The 18,178-nt window shown below is 46.4% G+C and overlaps 1 protein-coding gene across 3 annotated transcripts in view; it reads left to right on the forward strand.

Moving 5' to 3' along the window:
* PTCH1 (patched 1) overlaps window positions 1-17,964 on the forward strand; it is a gene marked incomplete at both ends in the record, with an annotated part of 63,764 nt that extends 45,800 nt beyond the window's left edge. For all 3 annotated transcript variants that reach the window (XM_079706065.1, XM_079706067.1, XM_079706066.1), the window contains 8 exons: window positions 2,578-2,720; window positions 4,825-5,008; window positions 6,469-6,749; window positions 8,420-8,557; window positions 11,434-11,576; window positions 14,900-14,999; window positions 15,539-15,793; window positions 17,410-17,964. In XM_079706065.1, coding sequence (XP_079562191.1) covers window positions 2,578-2,720; window positions 4,825-5,008; window positions 6,469-6,749; window positions 8,420-8,557; window positions 11,434-11,576; window positions 14,900-14,999; window positions 15,539-15,793; window positions 17,410-17,964 — 1,799 coding nt within the window. The remainder of the gene's footprint in view (window positions 1-2,577; window positions 2,721-4,824; window positions 5,009-6,468; window positions 6,750-8,419; window positions 8,558-11,433; window positions 11,577-14,899; window positions 15,000-15,538; window positions 15,794-17,409) is intronic.
* Between the last annotated feature and the right edge of the window lie 214 nt (window positions 17,965-18,178).

Raw genomic sequence — 18,178 nt, forward strand, 5'->3', positions numbered from 1 at the left:
TTAGCGTCCTGTATCAAAGAAAAATTGGCAATTGAGATAATTAACTCAGAACTTCACACTAGAAAATAATTTCTAGTATAAAATATTTTAAATGAAAAAGTTCTAGCTAAAACTTTCATGTTTTGCCATAAAATAAGTGAAACGTCACAGTTCTTTCCTACAGTATGCAGGTGTTGGAATGTGAAATATTTGGCCAAGGGAAGAAGCAAATCCTTGTTGCTTGTTTTGTGTCAAGACTGTGTAGTGTGCGTGCACTTAGGCCAAACCATTGTTACTTGAGCCTTTTGATAATTAATCAGAAAATAATACACTGATTATGAAAGAACTTAACTTTTCTGTGAAGTCAGTGATTATTTCTCGTTCATCGTGAAGCCTCAGCAGAGCAAATGGCGAGTAGCGGGCCAGCAGCATAGGTGATGTGTTGAGTGGAATTGCCAACAGGGTTGACCTCCCCAAATCAGATCTTTCTTTCCTTGTTTCACTCTAGGGTGTCCCCAGAGTCTTAGAGTATAAATATCTTAAAACCGCACTCAGATTTTTGGGGCCCCCTATTTGCCACCAGATGTCATTGGTGCCCATATTAACTCTGCTATCTTATTCTCATGCCTTCAACAGATGTTTGTTTCCTGGGCACCGTAGTGCATTCAGGGCAATTTAGAGTATCCGTGGTTCCAGCTGACTCTGGAAGAGGCTGCCTGGGTTCAAAGCTTAGCTCCAGCACTTACCTGCTGGGTGACTTTCCTCAAGTTACTTCACGTTCCCAAGCCTCACCTGTAAAGTGGGAACCATAATACTAGTAGGCTATCTCATGAGGTCGTTTTAAGAATTAAACGAGGGGTAATCAATGTAAAATGCTTCGACAGCCCCACACTCACAATAAGCATGAGTTCTGCTCCTCAGGATAGCAGGTCAAGAGGAAAGGGTTAAAGTGCCATACAAGCCACAAAGTGATGGAAATTCTATTATGGTGAGGAAAACAAAACAGGCCTCTTTTCTGGTAGGGGTTGTTTTTTTCTCTCCTGTTTATTTTTTTCAAAAACAGGAAAAAAAGGCTTTAGGTAATAAAATAACATCTGTTCAGTACTGATGGTTGTATGCATGCCTCGCTATGAAAAACAGTCTGTGTGAGAGGGGAGCGCAACCATCCCGGTGGTCTCCCCGCCCGGCCCTGCGGCCACTCCACGTTCCCCGAACAGGGCTGCCTTTCACCACCGAGCCCGAGGCCCTCATCCCCAAATTGTTCCTGTGAAAACAACGCCCACAGCAACGTCAGAAGGAAGGTTTAGTTGGGACAGAGAGAGAGAACAAGAGAGAGAGAGAGAGAGAGTGTGTGTGAGTCCTGTGTTCCCTTCTCGCCCCAACTTCAAACCCCAAGAGTTTAACCATTTTGAGCACGAACGGAACCAGTTCTGTGTGTTGCGGGGAGCGGGGGCGTGTCGTGAAATGAAACAAACCCTCCTCCCTCCTTACTGGCCACGTCTAACCCGTGCACGTGCAGCTGGTTCAGAAGATGTGGCTTCCCGGGCTGCTGGGGCTTGGGAGCTCAACGTGGGAGGTGGTTTGGGGGAGCAGGGCGACGGAAGAGGGGGGGTGTCAGAGGAGAGCGTGTGCAAGCCAGCAATTGCTCAGACCCGAGGGCCGGGTCACCAGGGCCCTGTTTTCTCTTCCAACACGCTTATCTCTTTACAGCTGTAGCCAAACCGTCAGGTCTGTAATGATGGTTTTGATTACAGAGGCCAAGCGCAGCTGTGTGTGGTGGGCTGGTGGGCGCGCCCATCCCCCAAGCCCAGAAAGCTCTTTCCTTCCCCTCCTTGGCCTTGCGGTTTGTCATCTGTTCTCACAGAGCCCCCTTCTATTGGCCTGTGGCTTCCTGTTCTCAATCTGATCCAAATTTACCCTGTGAGGTATTTCCCTGCACACACATGCTCACAAGATTCCTCCTCCTCTCTCCTCCACAGCCCCTCTTGGAGGAAGGGTGGCAGAGAGGAAGAGAACAGTCCAGAGTGAATAGGTGTCGGCTGTGATCTTTACACAACCTGGCAGCCGATCCCACAGCTTGTATTAGCTCCACAAGTCGAACAGATGGAACAAATTGACAGAATCATGTTCACTCACCCAGGGCTGGAGAAGCAACTGAGTTGCTGTTTGAAGTTGGGAGTTTGAATGTGTTTTTCCTGCTCTGAGTGGAATTTCTGGTTGTATCGAAGAACCCATGGCTTAGCACCTGATGTGGCACGAAACAGTGAATGGGCCTGGCGTGTCTTTCTCACCCAGCCCTCTTGCTTTCTTTTGTCATGGGGGAGAAGAAGGGGAGTTTGGGGGGCTTTTTGAGGTAAAACATGTGTATTTGTTTCCTAGAAATGAATATTCTTCCCTTCTGCCTTTGAGGCAGTGATTATCAGCAACCTGAAGTTCATTCACGAAAAATCTCATAGTGTCACATGAAGTCAAATACAAGTAGAATACAGAGTGTCTGGGGTTGATGGCAAACACTCCACTGTCCTCAGAGCACCCTGTTAGGACCAGGATCATTCTGGTTAAAAGTTATAATGTATTACACACATTTGCCTTTTCTAGGACTTCAGGATGCATTTGACAGTGACTGGGAAACTGGGAAAATCATGCCAAACAATTACAAAAATGGATCAGATGATGGGGTCCTTGCCTACAAACTCCTGGTGCAAACCGGCAGCCGTGATAAGCCCATCGACATCAGCCAGGTACACTCACTGCCTTACACCATGGAAGCTTCAGAGAGCGTCGTTGAGCAGGGCTTTGGGGCAACTGCCACTGAAGACTGCTTGACAGCATGCAATCCCAGCCTGTGCTCTCTGCAGATCTGAGGCATTGGGGGCTGGAAGAATGAGTATTGAGTTGGCTCTAATTCTCTTCATTCCACCAGCAAATCGGATGACTGCAGGCAACCCAGAGAGCCTCACCTTGCTCATCTGTCAAGTGGGGACAAGTGTGTTACTTACCTTCAGAGCAATTGTCAGAAGAAAGTATAGTTGAGGCAATGCAGACTCTTTCAGATGTTAGACATACTGTGTTGCATTGTTCTCTTTCGAATTCTGGTGCTTGTTACCATGTCAGTCTTGGTTTTATTCAAACTTGGAAAGGTGGATCCATTGGGGAGCAGAATTTGAAAGAGTAGAATTTGGCGTGGCTGGATGGGTTAGGAGAGGTTACTAGAAAGATAGGAAGATTTTTTGTGTTTGATTCCTTTGCATCACTGTGGCCTAAGGGGCAGAGGAAGACAGACAGATTGCTCTCTCATGAGTGAGGCAGATGGAAATGCAGATCCTTGGAATCTGAGTGGACTCACGGTTGTGTTTACCCCCTAAGTAAGAAGAGCTATTTCTCTTTGGTAATCATATTCTCCAACTGCATTTGCCTCTTCGCTGTGACACTTGGATTCCGGCATATCCCTTTTGATTCCTTGGGCATGCTGGGGAGGGCGTTTGGACCCTTCAGTTTTCAAATGAGTCCAGCCCCACTACTGGCTTCCCCAGATCCTATTCCCTCTGGTCTTTGTAGCTTACTTGCTTACTTACTTCAGGCAGAAAACCGTCATGCTAATGATCTTCCTAGCAGCTCTGTTTATTGTCTCCCCTTTTTTGCTGGCATTAAAGGTGACAGATTTACAAAGTACATTGTTCAGAGTTATTATGGAGTGTGAACTTGGTGCTTTATGGCCACATGGGGCATGCTGTCTGGTTTGACAGGGATGCGGGCAGAGACGTCTGTCTGAGAGATAGTGGGAATGCCCGGGGGCTGGGTTGGGTTTTAGGGACCAGGGACACTGTGGAACAAATGTGATTGGGCCAGGCCCCTGGACATCATTTCCTCTGCCTGGGAGGGAGAAGAGCGTGCTGTGTGCACGGAGGCCGTGAGCTGTACTATGTAATTCTAGAGACGGCTTGAAGACGTACAGTTGTTACATATCCTGTGGATTAATTGAATCCAGATCCCTAAAATTTAGTTCTCTCACTCTCCTCCACTTTCTTCCTTCACTCTTTCTCTATTAACTTCTGTCATTGGTGTTTTCATTTTGTTAAAAAAGACCGAAAGCATTGGAACCAGTTCTCAATCTAAAGTAAACAGGAAAAAGTATATGCATACATACGTGTGTGTCTATGTATATCCGTCTCCTGATGTTTTTCACCTATGCAAGGCCCACAGACCCACTTTAGAGGGAGCATAGTATTTGGCTTCCTCACAGGATGTGGCGTACTCTGTGTGACCGTCTCTCTCAGAATAAGATTCTCAGAAAGACCAAGGCTGTGCACCCGTCCCTTCCACTTTCTGGCGATGGGCATTTTTTGAATACACAGGTCATAGGAGGCTAGTGTTAGCAAAATTTATACAGATGTTGTTTTATTTTTATAGCTCTCCTCCATTTACTGGGTGGCATTTCCTTTAGTGTTAACAGCAGAGGTTAACTGCACACAGACGTGTATGGGGATTCTTGCCAGGTTTTTTTCCCCCTTCCTCTCCTATAAATATGTTTCTTCAGATTGTTCATTCTCCGTCTTGGCTGCAGACAGTCTTTTAGCATTCAGATTTAATTGGTTCAGTCCATTCCTGGGTCGTCTGCAGAACTGTGTGTGTGTGTTACAAACATGCCGATTATTGCATCCTCTGATAAGTGCATTTTGAAAGAAACCAAAGGTGTTCTGATGGGATTTTCTGTACTTGCAAACAGTGGGCATTCTCTCCTTTGCTGCAAATGCTGGTGCAGAGCTCCGCTCCTATTCTCTCTAGGCAGGAGTGTGTTTACCCCAAGGACCCCTCTGAAAGGTTTCTGTTCTGCCCATTTTGCAGCTGACTAAACGGCGCCTGGTGGATGCAGACGGCATCATTAATCCCAACGCTTTCTACGTCTACCTGACCGCTTGGGTCAGCAACGACCCTGTGGCTTACGCCGCCTCCCAAGCCAACATCCGGCCTCACCGTCCTGAGTGGGTCCACGACAAAGCCGACTACATGCCAGAAACCAGGCTGAGAAGTAAGTAGCCTTCCACTGGGCCTGCAAGCTTATGGGGCTCCTGACACCCCATACCTCCAGGCCCAGTCACAGCCCTCATCCGGTTACACTACCCAGGGTTCAACCGTGTAAACAGAACAATATATTTCTTTTAGTTTAAAACTCTGGGAGACAGATGAGGATGTGTAATCGAATGCAACTCATACTCTATCACACTGAGAAATAAGAGTCTCTAATCTCCCTTCGTGCCTTTGACTCTAAAACATCCACCAGGCCTCTCTCTTTAATGCCAGCTGTTCCATGTGAAAGTTGGGGACGCCTCCAGGTTGAGTGTTGTTTTACTGTTGCAGAGTTTTATCGCTGGGGATTATATGTTTATCTTAACTTTGTCAACTCTGGTGTTGAAGGGATTTTTGGCAAGTTGGGTCATTCCTATAAGCCACCAAGCACCTGTACTCTGTCAAAGCTGTTTAAACCGGAGCAGAAAAGTCTGTATACAACAGCGTCCTCTTCCTTTCACCTCTCAGCCCCGACTTTGAAAGGTGGTTCTGGATGGATTTAATTTGCATTTGTGTTGGAGATATTAGTAGCGTATACCTTGGGTACGAGGCCAAGGGAGGACGTGAGAAAGAAGACAGGTCCCTTTGCGAACATGGCTGGAGAGCAGGCGGGTTGTGCTTCCCTGTATCTAAACCTCAGAGCCTTGTGGCAAGCAGCCAAGGCTTGTCTTAATGAAAATTTATAGTTGAGATTATAATAGGGCAAATCATGTTTAGCAAGTCAACTGAATGACCCCAGAGGGTCTGGAACACACAACGGCAGCAACTAAATGTTTGTTGTGTAAGGATTTCTTCCCCTGCTGCTGAAGACTTAGCATTGCATTAAAAAAAGAAGCATGGAAGGTTTAAGTGTGTTAGATCACTAAAAGGATAAGAAAGTCAAGCATTTTTCTCAGTAAAGCATGACTTTCGAGTTATTTTGTTCTCATAAGTGATTGAGTAAAACAGTTTGAACTTAGTATTTTCACTTGTGTCAGTTGAACAAAAAAAACGTTCCCACAATTGAATTCTTAAGTTGTTTAGAGCCATTACAAAGAGTGACTGCTTCTAGAAGATTAAAATCTAAGGGTAAATCAAAACACAGATCACAGGCTCCTCCTCCACACACACCCCCTCCCCAAAATCTAAGGTTGATCATTGTTTAAAATTTCTTAAACCAAAGATTGAAACTGTAAAGACCTGAAGACCATCACTGGTATTGTTTGTCCTTCATGTTGAAAGAGGTGCAGTAAGTGGACTTTCTTGCCGAGTTCTTTCTCTTCTCGTTGCCACTGTGGAGAATCCGGGGATGCACATCTGGGACGGCTAACAGTGGGAGCTTGCTGCATTTCTTCCACCCTTGGATGGCGTCCGTTTGCCTTTCTCAGTATTGCCAGGAGCCCCTGATCCATGGGCCCTCTCCCTGTTGCCTTCTCTCTCCAGTCCCAGCAGCAGAGCCCATCGAATACGCTCAGTTCCCTTTCTACCTCAACGGTTTGCGTGACACCTCAGACTTCGTTGAAGCAATTGAAAAAGTCAGAACGATCTGCAACAACTACACAAGCCTGGGGCTCTCCAGCTACCCCAACGGCTACCCCTTCCTCTTCTGGGAGCAGTACATCGGCCTCCGCCACTGGCTCCTCCTGTCCATCAGCGTGGTGCTGGCCTGCACGTTCCTCGTGTGTGCTGTCTTCCTCCTGAACCCCTGGACGGCCGGGATCATTGTGAGTTTATTCTAAGGGTCTTTGTGGAAGTCAAATTCCTTTCAGCATAGCTCTTTCTGCAGCCGGGAAGTTTTGTTTATGTCTGGGCCTCTGGAGGAGGGTATAGATTGCATCATCCATACTGTATTTATTCTACTGGAGGTGGTGAGGTTCGTGGTTAGGTAGAGCCTTTAATGGCCTTAATCTTCTGTCCCCTCTCCTTTAAACTTTTTGTGTAAAGATAGGGGAGGGCTTCCCTGGTGGCGCAGTGGTTGAGAGTCCGCCTGCCGATGCAGGGGACACGGGTTCGTGCCCCGGTCCGGGAGGATCCCACATGCCGCAGAGCGGCTGGGCCCGTGAGCCATGGCCGCTGAGCCTGCGCGTCCGGAGCCTGTGCTCCGCAACGGGAGAGGCCACAGCAGTGAGAGGCCCGCGTATCGGGAAAAATAAATAAATAAATAAATAAATAAAAATAAAGATAGGGGAGTTTTTGAGCACACTTTCCATAATAGAGCTGAGCATTTATTAAATACAAACACTTAAAGCATAACTGTTTTTTCAATTCAAGTGTCATTTTGTTACTACAACCCAGACCAAATATAGAGAAGATTTTTCTAAATGGAGGGATAATTCAAGAAGTTAGGATGGTGGTATATGGTTAACTGGTTTTAGGGATGGTTTTGTGTGGTGTGTTTGTTTTAACTCTTGGGCAGAATTGATAAACGAGTATTACCAACCTATTTTTTGCATTCTTTCTCCAAGTATAATACTCTCAGATTTAAAACAAGTTTCGTGTAGAGTCTAATAAAATCATGGCAGTATTTAAATTCCATGAACTGTGGTATAGCCTTCAAAATGCCAGAATTATAAAAACAGAGACCAGGTCTTGTTTCTGCACCATAAGTCTGTGCAACAGGTATGTTTAAAGGTAAATGTTTAGTCTATAGGAGTTTTCATGGTACTTAAGCAATTGATGTTATCCATCTTTCATTAGCTTATTAAAGGAAAGCAAAGGGAACTTTTATTGTACTTGTCTGTCCCCCCTTCACTGCCTGCTGCCCCCCACCTCCAGAAGGAAAGATCATTCTCTCCTTCTTTTGTCCCCGTGTAGTTTATTGTTTTATTTGTATTTTTTCCTCTTTGGCCCAAAAAACTCCAAAGTCTGCCACACAGATTTTCTTTCCATCCCCCTAGAAATTTTTACAAGGCAGATGAAAGAAAGGCAAATAAAAGCTTTTCCTTGGATTTGACTGTTTGCTTTGTCCACCCCAGTAACTCCACATTTCTTCAAAGTGAAGGGGCTGTAACCTGACCCACATCAGCTGACCACACGTCCCCTTTCTCCCGAGTCATCCTCACTCAGTCCATGGACTCTCCAAGCAAAAACAAAGCTACTTTTACGTAAAAGAACTTTCATTCACCCCGTCCTATCAGCTTTCTTTAGAATGGAGGGCAAGGCAACCAAAAACTCTAGTTTCAACTCAGTTATAAATTGAAGGATGGTCTCTGATGGTTAAGATCAAAACAGAAGGAAACACCTTGTTTTAAACTATATTAAATTTGTAGCCAGCAATGAGTGCGTGTTTCTATAATTCCTTATAGATTGCGCTCGGGGAATAGTTTTGAAAAAATTTCTGCAACACCTAGAGTGTGTTTGTGCCCAGCCACTCATCCTGTGTGTCTTTTCAAAGGTGACAGTCTTGGCTTTGATGACGGTTGAGCTCTTTGGCATGATGGGCCTCATTGGAATCAAGCTGAGTGCCGTGCCTGTGGTCATCTTGATTGCTTCCGTCGGCATCGGAGTGGAGTTCACCGTTCATGTTGCTCTGGTATGGGAGACATTTTTAGTGAAAGCTATTCACTATAAAGGCAACCTATTTCCTCTAGCTCTTTTTAGTTTCCAAGTTGGGAGCCTTTTCATTTCCTCCAACATCAAGGAACACACCTGACACACATCACAGCAAAAAGGCTTCAGAGCACAGGCATTCCCTGGGAGTGGCTGAAGTTCAGCTGGACTCCTTTCCCTCTGGGGGAAATCTAAGAAAAAGGGTGTCAAAGGTGAAAGCCAGGCCATGTCAGCAGTAGGCAGTGTCCTTGGTGTGTCCGAGTGGGCCAGGAAGGATTCTGCTTATTTGGTGTTGTCAGTTGCGTCACCACGGGTCCTGAACTTGTCTGCTGGTCCTAAGACAGATGGTGTATACGTGTGTATGAATACACACAATTTTTAAAATCACAGTAATAAAGCAGGGATAAAATGAGACCACATTCACAGATTTGGTGGGGATGGCATAGTGGAGGGTGAGGTGAGTTGGCAGCTCAGGAAATACCCTGGGGCTGATGAACTAGCTCTCCCACCTGAGCCCACCCAGCTCCTTCGACCTCCCAGCCTCCAAATTCATGACAGCAGAAAGTAAGAGAACTAGTGTTGCTCTCAATAGGAATTTTTCCCCCGCTCTTTCTATGCACAGTCCTGTGAATGCTTTGTGGGAGAAAAGTAAACTTCAAGAGGAGTCTAACCCAAGAGACAAGCCCATCGTATACATTTATCAGAGAATCATTCAAAAGCCCTATAGCAATGTATAAATTATGTTCCATCCACACTTGTGTTTATAGTCTGTGTCCTTGGGTTTATGTAGGCATTCAGTAAATACTGACTGACTGAATAAATACTGATGTTTGGAATGCTTAGCTAGGAAACCAAGCATTTGACTTGGATCAGATTACTTTGATTGAGTAAAGCCTTTGCTCTTGCAAAAAGCCTTGCTTTTGCAATCTCTCGCATTGATTTTCTTTGGGCTCAACACATGGCACATGCATATCTACACATATGGGTGTCTAGACAGATGCTTCTGCCTTCTACCTTCTGTTGTCTTCTTTCAGGGCCATATTTATGCTACTTAGAGATTATAAATGTTTGTATTTCCGAAGGAATGTTTTGTTGCAGTTAACTATTTTTCCCCCAATGTATAATAAAAAGCTGATAATATATAGAAACAGTTTTCTACATTTTGAGCCTACCCAAATTACTCTCCTCATTTGAGCTGGGAAGAAGGAGAGGGGGTTTTTAGAAAGAAGAGCTTAGAGCTTAGAGAACACATAATTACGATCTCATTTCTTTTAAAAAGGAGAAAAATTACATGGGAGTTAAAAATCCACAGATCATTTTATTCTGATGTGAATGAAAACCCCTCTTCTTGGTACCTAGCATGACAAACAAGGGTGGTCCTAGAACAGGTTTTTGCAGTGGACATGCTAACGACGGTCTTTAGACTGTAGCGGCCCCTTGGATCTCTGAGGTAGTAGGAACATGAATGTCCAGACCGGTGCTGAACAAACAGTGAAGGAACACCTCTGCTCTTCATGCAAGATTTAATCCTGAGAATTTAAGGAGTCTCAAGAGCCAACTTGGCTTTGTGCTGCTAGCCCGAGTCTTCATCAGGAGACTCTCCACACACAGGACATGGTGTTCTTCCCATGTCCTGTACGTGAAAGTCGTCAAGGAATCGATGGGTGCCTGACAGTTTACCGTTTCAGTAGCATAAGTTACATGCAAGAAGATTAACCCAACTTTGACCCTTATGGCCTCATGGCCCAAATACAGCACAGAGCGACATGGTTCCAAACCATCTTGGTGCTTTCCTCCCAGGAGAAAAAGACAACTACTTTGACCCTAAAGTCTCCCAACTCTGAAAGAGCATCCATACATAGACCCCACTTTAGAGAAAAATATGAAAATTCGCAATGCACCTTTGCTTACTTTTGTGTAATTTTATTTCTTCATCCATTAAGTAGAATAACCTCCTGTCCTTCCCTAGTGCACCTGCAAGGGCCCCAAGCCCTCTTCTCAGCACATCCCAGAGCAGCCTGAACTTTCAGAGAGCAAGCTTCTGCCCTCCCTGTTGGGTCCCACTGGGGGAGCAGGCAGGGTGTATCAGTAACTAACCCACATTAAGATGGCCCTGGGTCCCACTCTCAAGCCAATAGTCTGATATACCAAGATCTCCGTAAAGTTCCCATTTGGTATCAACAGTGTTGACCTAGAAAAGCTTTAGAGAATGCATAAGAGGTGAGATATATCCACACATGTTTAGAACAGACTTGATTGAATTTACAGCCCTGTGTTTTTCTTGTGATACCTTCATGGTATTTACATGTACTACAAACACATTAGTTTGAACACAGTGACAGAATTTCTAACCTCAGCATAATAGTGAGGAAATATATGTATTTAGCACCCAGGTGCTAATAAGCCCATTTGGAAGTAAGATCTTGACCTTTCAAAAAATTGGGCAAAATGCTGTCGCTTTCACAACTGGAGGTCTCCCATGTGAATGATGCTAGATCATTTAAGTGTGGGAAGTAAACTCAAGCGTGAGTAACAGTGAAAAGAAGAACATTTTGCTCATTTGTATAGTTTGGGCATGGTTTTTAAATTTAAAGTAAATATGCTTTTCTTCTTTTATTCTTGATGTTCAAGATTTACATCCATACCAAATACAACCCATTATCATGAACAGGTCAATTTAGTGTAAGCCTAGATTTAGCTAGTTGAGCAGCCCCAATTAAACATTCCAGTAGCTAGAGGGTAAGATCTGAGAGGTTCAGTGGAGGCAGATGAAAGTGGCTAATAGCATTTAAGACGAAGCTGGCCATTGACCAAGTAAAGTCCAGGAATCTGATCATCTAAACTCTCCTCGTTGCGCAGGCCTTTCTAACAGCCATTGGCGATAAGAACCGCAGGGCCGTGCTCGCCCTGGAGCACATGTTTGCACCTGTTCTGGATGGTGCTGTCTCCACTCTGTTAGGAGTGCTGATGCTTGCAGGATCCGAGTTTGATTTCATTGTCAGGTAAGCATGAGTTTCTAATGTGATCTCCGTTGCTTATTTCCTTGTGTCTCTGGAAGATTGCAGCATGTCTTCCTTGTGACTCCACTCCCCTCTCCTAACCCCGCAGCTTTATTGAGGTATAATTGACACATAAAAATTGTATGTATTTAAGGGGGTACAACATGGTGGTTTGATATATGCGTACATTGTGAAGTGATTGCCACAATCTGTGACTCCACTTTCTTTTGAGTTTATTAACTCAGGTATCCTGAGAGGCATAAAAGCAGGCTCCCTTCTAGAGCTGTCTTGGGGAATATCTTAGGGAGAAAAGGTGGAGGGTTTGGGGCTAGCAACAAAGGCAACTCTACAACTTGAAATCGATATCCCAGTTATTGCTATTGAGGTTAGAAATACCAGCAGAAAGAAATGACCTGGTTCCCATTCATTGACTGAATTTGACCTTTACTTCTCCTTCAAAACTGTAGAAAGAAAAACGTACAGATATCTAAAATTTTCACATAGATTGTATTCTTTTAAGAAGTGAAGATGACATGCCTTGATTTCACATTTGAGTTGCCACTAAGATTTAAGAAGCATTTAATGTGTGACTTAACACCAGTCACATTTTTGAAATCCAAGCCTAGTTGGATACATCTTTCAATTTGGATTTCATGGCAAGCAGCTTCTGGTGAATTTAATTAAGGATTTGACTTTGTGAAGTATAAAAGGAGAGCAAGTTTTCCTTTTGAAAAGAATTTGAGAACTGCAGGGAAAGACCATTTTCTTCTCTGAACAGCCTCCGCAGCTTTTTGACATAGCTGCCCTTGGATGTAACCCTGTCGCTCCGTGGAGGGGTGAGGCCAGAATCATCAATAAGTAAAAGATGGTCCAGAATTAGGACCATGGTAAAGCAGAATGAAATGTGAGAAATGACTTGATCGTTAGGGACATTTCGATAATCTAGAGAGAGAATCTAAACAGGCTTTTCTGATGTGTATGTTGCGATAGGCCTTTCAATTCCAAGTGAAAAGAAGAGGATTTTAAGTTGTAGCCAAAGTTGCTTTATTACGAGAAAAGATCAGTCCACTGGTCTGTGACATTACCCCATTGGTCGGGTCGGCATCATGGAGATTTAGCCTTGCTAGAATGAGCGTCAGGGTTGGCTCACTGTCGCTTGGGTGGAGAGTGAGTGGAGAGGTGTAGACCAGTACTTCTCAAACTGTAACGTGCTCATGAGTCATCTGGGGCTCTCTGTAAATGCAGATCAGACTTCATTGGGGGTGGGGAGCAGAGTCTGCGTTTCCAGCCAGCTCCCAGATGACGGCCATGTTGCTGATGCTCTCAGCACAGACGACTGATCACTTAACAAGCCAATTAGTGCACCCTGTTTGCCAATATCAGGTAGACATATGCCTAAACTAGATGAAGGTTTTGGTCTGGGTTTTGTTTTAAGCTCTTAATTTGATTTTGACTTTTCCTTTATTCGGGCATTGGTAGTTGTTTCTCTGTGATGTAAAACCCCTATGTCAAATAGAGTTTCCTTTGTGTAATTTCTCATTCAACACAATGTAGTGAGCACCTCATAAGTGCCATTTCACACAACTGCAAGTAATGTAGACCCCGTCCCCCTCTACATAGTTTACGGTCTATGGGGGGAGAGGCAAGGTCACAGGCAATTCAAAACCATGGGAAACAGAGTGTGATGGGATCTCAGAGGACCTAACTCAGCCTTGTGGGGGATGCCACGGGAGCCACAGAGAAGAAACATAGCCTGAATTAGAACAACCATCTGGGACCTGGGTGGAGAGCAGGATCCCAGCTCTCTCATCTAACCCATGGCGTCTTGTTCTCTCCCAGAGATATCAGGGTTCTTGTTTCAAGCACTTAAAAGGGCTTCCCATTTTCTAGAACTGGATGGATTAACCTGATAAAGCCCTCACTGAGGTCGACTAAATGAGCAGACATTGTATACACTAAGCTGTCAGAAATCTAATTGGTCTGTTTATTCTACAGTTAGATGGATGGGATGCAAATGTCTTAATGCCTGCTGCTGATATATGCCTCAGCCTAAAGTTGCAGCAGTTTACATTAGTGCAAGACATCGGCTGCGTGGTTTTTACTAATGCAGCTCAGAAGTTTCTAATGTTTACAATAGCTGCGAGGTATTTGTATTTTTATAGGGATTCTCTCTCCTTTCATCTAATGTTGAAACATATATAGGCACAGCAAAGTTTGGTGCCTGTTCCGTTTTATGATCAAGAGGACCATTAACAGATAGATATCTTGCCCTCCCTCTTCCCAGAACATCCTGAGCTCTCCCCCACCCCAGCCCACTTCCAGCAGAATTGCCCTAGAAACCGTTAGTTACAGAAACGCATGCTTGCGTGGAGCCCGCTGCCTCCAGCTATGTGCAGCATCCTCCAGCGACTCTCCCCGGCTGACAGGTTCACCTTGGTATTCGTGAAGGATCCCAGACCTTAGCCCTCAACGGTGGGAAAGCAGGGCCACTTGTGCACTCTCCTCTTCTTCATGGTGCTGCGGCCTTTATGTTTGAATTGGCTGACGCAAAACAAGAGTATTCAGAGATGCTAAATTGTTCAACAAAAGATTGGCCGGCAGAGCAGCCCGTCATTGTGGACCGCCCTCCCCTGAAAATGCCCCAGCAACCACAGAATGGGCAGTGTTTTCTTTGCCGAAAGCTGGTTCCAGTGTTCTAAAAAGATTGCAATTGGAACTATTTGGTAAAACTGGAACTCACAGAATTCTGGGCAGAAAGTTGCGGTTAATGAAAGCCCAAGGAAAGCCTTACCTGCTACGCTGGAGACTTAATTAGAGATTCTGCTCTAAGATGCAGAAGCATTTCACAGTGGATTAGCTGCCTGCAGAAGTGGGCTGCTTTTCCTCCTGGGCTAAATTGTTTAAATTCTACACCCTTCACTTCATTTGTTTGCTTCTGCTGGGTTTTCATGAACGGGGCCCCTCTGCATTGTATTTGTGCTTTCAGTCTGCTCGGCCATTCAGTTCACATTCCATATTTTTGTGTTTGTGTAACACATTCATAAATAACATTACATGCCATGAGATTTCAGCGAATTAACCCAATTTTTTTTCTTCCCTTCATGAACTAACACTTTGGGTTGTAGAATGTAGTCCTCAAAGTCATAAGGTTAAAAGAAAAGAAAAGAAAAAAACTAATCTTGTGCTGAATTTGAAACGCAGTGTTGTAACAGCCTTTTCACTGGTGTGGGTTTTGTTAATTTTTGGCTCTGACATTTGGGCACGTGAAGGGTAGCTTAGTTTACTTTTGCCATGGTAAATGTTCCTGTTTCCCTTTTATCTTCAAGGTATTTCTTTGCTGTCCTGGCAATCCTAACAATCCTGGGTGTTCTCAATGGACTGGTTTTGCTGCCAGTCCTTTTGTCCTTCTTCGGACCGTATCCTGAGGTCAGTAACTGTTGCCAGTGTAATGTGCAGTCCTCAGACCACCTGAATATTGTTTTTCCTGGTGTCACTCTTAATTTAGATATTTAAGTGTATCCACATTTGCCGGTTGTTTACTTTTTCAGTAAACAACTCAAATAACTATGGCTTTTTTTCTCTTCAATTTAATAGCATTAGGGGATGTAGGGGGAATGGTTTGATTTGGTTTAGGTTGTTTATTTTTGAAACCCAGTGATTGGCAACCTGGGTCTTGTAGGTCTCTATCAATGAAGCACTTTCCACTCAAGAAGAATATCTGGGCTTGAACAGGAGTAAAAAGGGCACAGCCTACCTTTCCAGAGTGTGAAAGCAGAGGGCAGTTCTTTCGCTCCAGCTGTCAGGCCCAAGGGTCTTCAAAGTGGCAGGGATTGGGCCAAGTGAATACAGGGTAGCGTGAGAGGCCGGGAGGGGGAGCGGGGGAGGGGGAGCGACCCCTGAACAATGTTGTGCGGCCACCAGGTAAATGGTTGATAACACCTGTAATACTGAATCCCCTTAAATAGGTGTCTCCAGCCAACGGGCTGAACCGGCTGCCCACCCCTTCCCCTGAGCCACCCCCCAGTGTGGTCCGGTTTGCTCTGCCTCCTGGTCACACGAACAACGGGTCTGATTCCTCTGACTCGGAGTACAGTTCTCAGACGACGGTGTCGGGCATCAGTGAGGAGCTAATGCACTACGAGGCCCAGCAGGGCGCCGGGGGCCCTTCCCACCAAGTGATCGTGGAAGCCACAGAGAACCCTGTCTTCGCCCGCTCCACCGTAAGTCATAAGTCACCCCAGGAGGCAGCCGCTGCCTGCTCTGAACGGCAGATCACAGACAGCATGCCAGAAAATGTATAGGTTAGGTGGACTCATACGAAATTGCCAATATTTGGCTCTTCTTAAACGATGAAAATGTCAGTTTCCTATGGTTGTATCTCACACAGATTGAAAAGGGCAGGGACCAATATCGGTGACTACGCAAAACATCCATCAGCGTATATCTTGTTTGAGCTAAGTACAGTTTGAGCTTAAGGACCGGAGGTAAAGCATGCCTTGCTCCCCCTGCCCCCCTTTTTTAAAAGCTCCATATCATTGTAGGATGATACCTCTTTTAAAATGTAATGGTATTTGTATTGCCAGCAGAAGTGGTTTCTTTTCCCTTCCACTTCTGTTCCTTTTAATTGCCCTTGGTATAAAAGTAGTTCCATCGTTATTGTCTAAGACTTCGCCAGAAGCTTCTGTGGCTCCAAGCTCGTATTCTAGGCGGCGGGAAGGAACAGAGGAGGTGAGAACCAGCCTCGGTAACTCAGGAAAACCACAAGCGGCCCGGAGCCTCTTCTCAGAGGCCCTGAGAGCCCCACCTGCATTCTCCCCTCTCGGTGCTCCCCAGGATGTCCTCGGCCCCCCAGGCCTGGAGCACAGCACACAAAACCCGAGGAATGTTCTTAGGCTCATGTTGCTCTGACGGGGGGCCTCCTGCTGTCCCTCCAGGAAATGGGTATTCCAGTCCCAGGCTGGAGCTGCCCTTCCATGAAAGAGAGAGAGGCCAACCAAATAACCTAAATTTTCTTCCTCTTACCCCCCGTGACGATGCCTGCTGAGCTGCAGTGTGAATCTGGTTTTGTTCAGCGGGAGCCTAAAAATAGGTACAAGCTGAACGACTTTGAAGTTGGTCACGGTCCTTTTGATTGATGTGGCCACTGTGTTGCTCCATGCTTTGTACAGAGACCCAGAAACCAGATTCCTAACAACAGGATAGAGCAGCACTGCCCGGTAGAACTCTTCTGTGACAGTGCAAATGCTCTCCAGTGCAGTAGCCACTGCCCACATGTGGCTGTTGAGCATTTGAAATGTGGCTAGTGCGACCTAAGGGGCTGAATTTTGAATTTTAGTTCATTTAAATGTAAATAGCCATATGTCCCTAATGGCTACCATATTCAACAGTGTAGGTAACGTCCGGGCAACGTCCTGCATTTGGGCGAGCCAGGGCCAGGCATTTAGTCATTTTAGAAGATGAGGAGCTCGAGATCTGATTCTACCCAGCAGGGTGGGGTGGCGGACTGTGGGAGAGAGGCAGCTTGGGTACTTAGACCACAGCCCTGCATTTATGGGCAGCAGCCATATGTGTCCAGCCAGCTGTGCTGGAGAAAGCCTAGGCATAGTGTCCAAACAGGGCGTACCTCTGCCACGTCGTTGTGGGTGGAAGGGCCCTGTTAGCTCTCTGGGGCGCTCCCAGCCATCTGTGGGGTTGACTAAGCTCTAGTTCAGAAAGAGCTGTGTGTGGGTGGCCAGGCGGGGGCCAGAGCCAAGAAGGGAGGGCTGGGGCAGCGGGGGCCGATGCCCAGCCTGGGGTTAGCACCCGGCCCGTTTCAACCTGCCCTTACCCTCTGCAGGTGGTCCATCCTGAACCGAGGCAGCACCCACCCTCCAACCCTCGACAGCAGCCCCATCTGGACTCAGGGTCCCTGCCACCCGGATGGCCAGGCCAGCAGCCCAGAAGAGAAGCCCCCAGAGAATGCTTGAGGCCACCCCCTTACAGACCGCGCAGAGACGCTTTCGAAATTTCTACTGAAGGGCATTCTGGCCCTAGCAATAGGGACCGCACGGGCCCCCGGGGAACCCGTTCTCACAACACTCGGCACCCAGCGTTCACTGCCACGGGCAGCTCCGTGCCCAGCTACTGCCAGCCCATCACCACCGTGACGGCCTCGGCGTCCGTGACTGTTGCAGTGCACCCCCTGCCCGCCCCCGGGCCCGGGCCCGGTCGGAACCCCCGAGGGGGGCTTCGCCCGGGCTACGAGGACTACCCCGAGACTGACCACGGGCTGTTTGAGGATCCCCACGTGCCTTTTAACGTCCGTTGCGAGAGGAGGGATCCCAAGGTGGAGGTCATTGAGCTACAGGACGTGGAATGTGAGGAGAGGCGCCGGGGCAGCAGCTCCAACTGAGGTGGGCGGGGCCGGTGGGCAGGTGGGTGGGCCTCAGAGGCGCTGCTCTTCAGTGACCCCTCAGGGACTTAGAGGGATGCAGATGGCTGCATCCTCCTGGAGCCCTGGGCACTGACGTGTCCCCTACTGAACCGCAGTGACCTCTTACCCACGGGCAGGGTTGCCTGTCTAAGCTTCGTCATCCTTGGAGAACCAGTTGAGTTCCAGATGGGAT

Source organism: Hyperoodon ampullatus (genome assembly GCF_949752795.1).
Source record: "Hyperoodon ampullatus genome assembly, chromosome: 6".
NCBI classification, from domain to species: Eukaryota; Metazoa; Chordata; class Mammalia; order Artiodactyla; family Ziphiidae; genus Hyperoodon; species Hyperoodon ampullatus.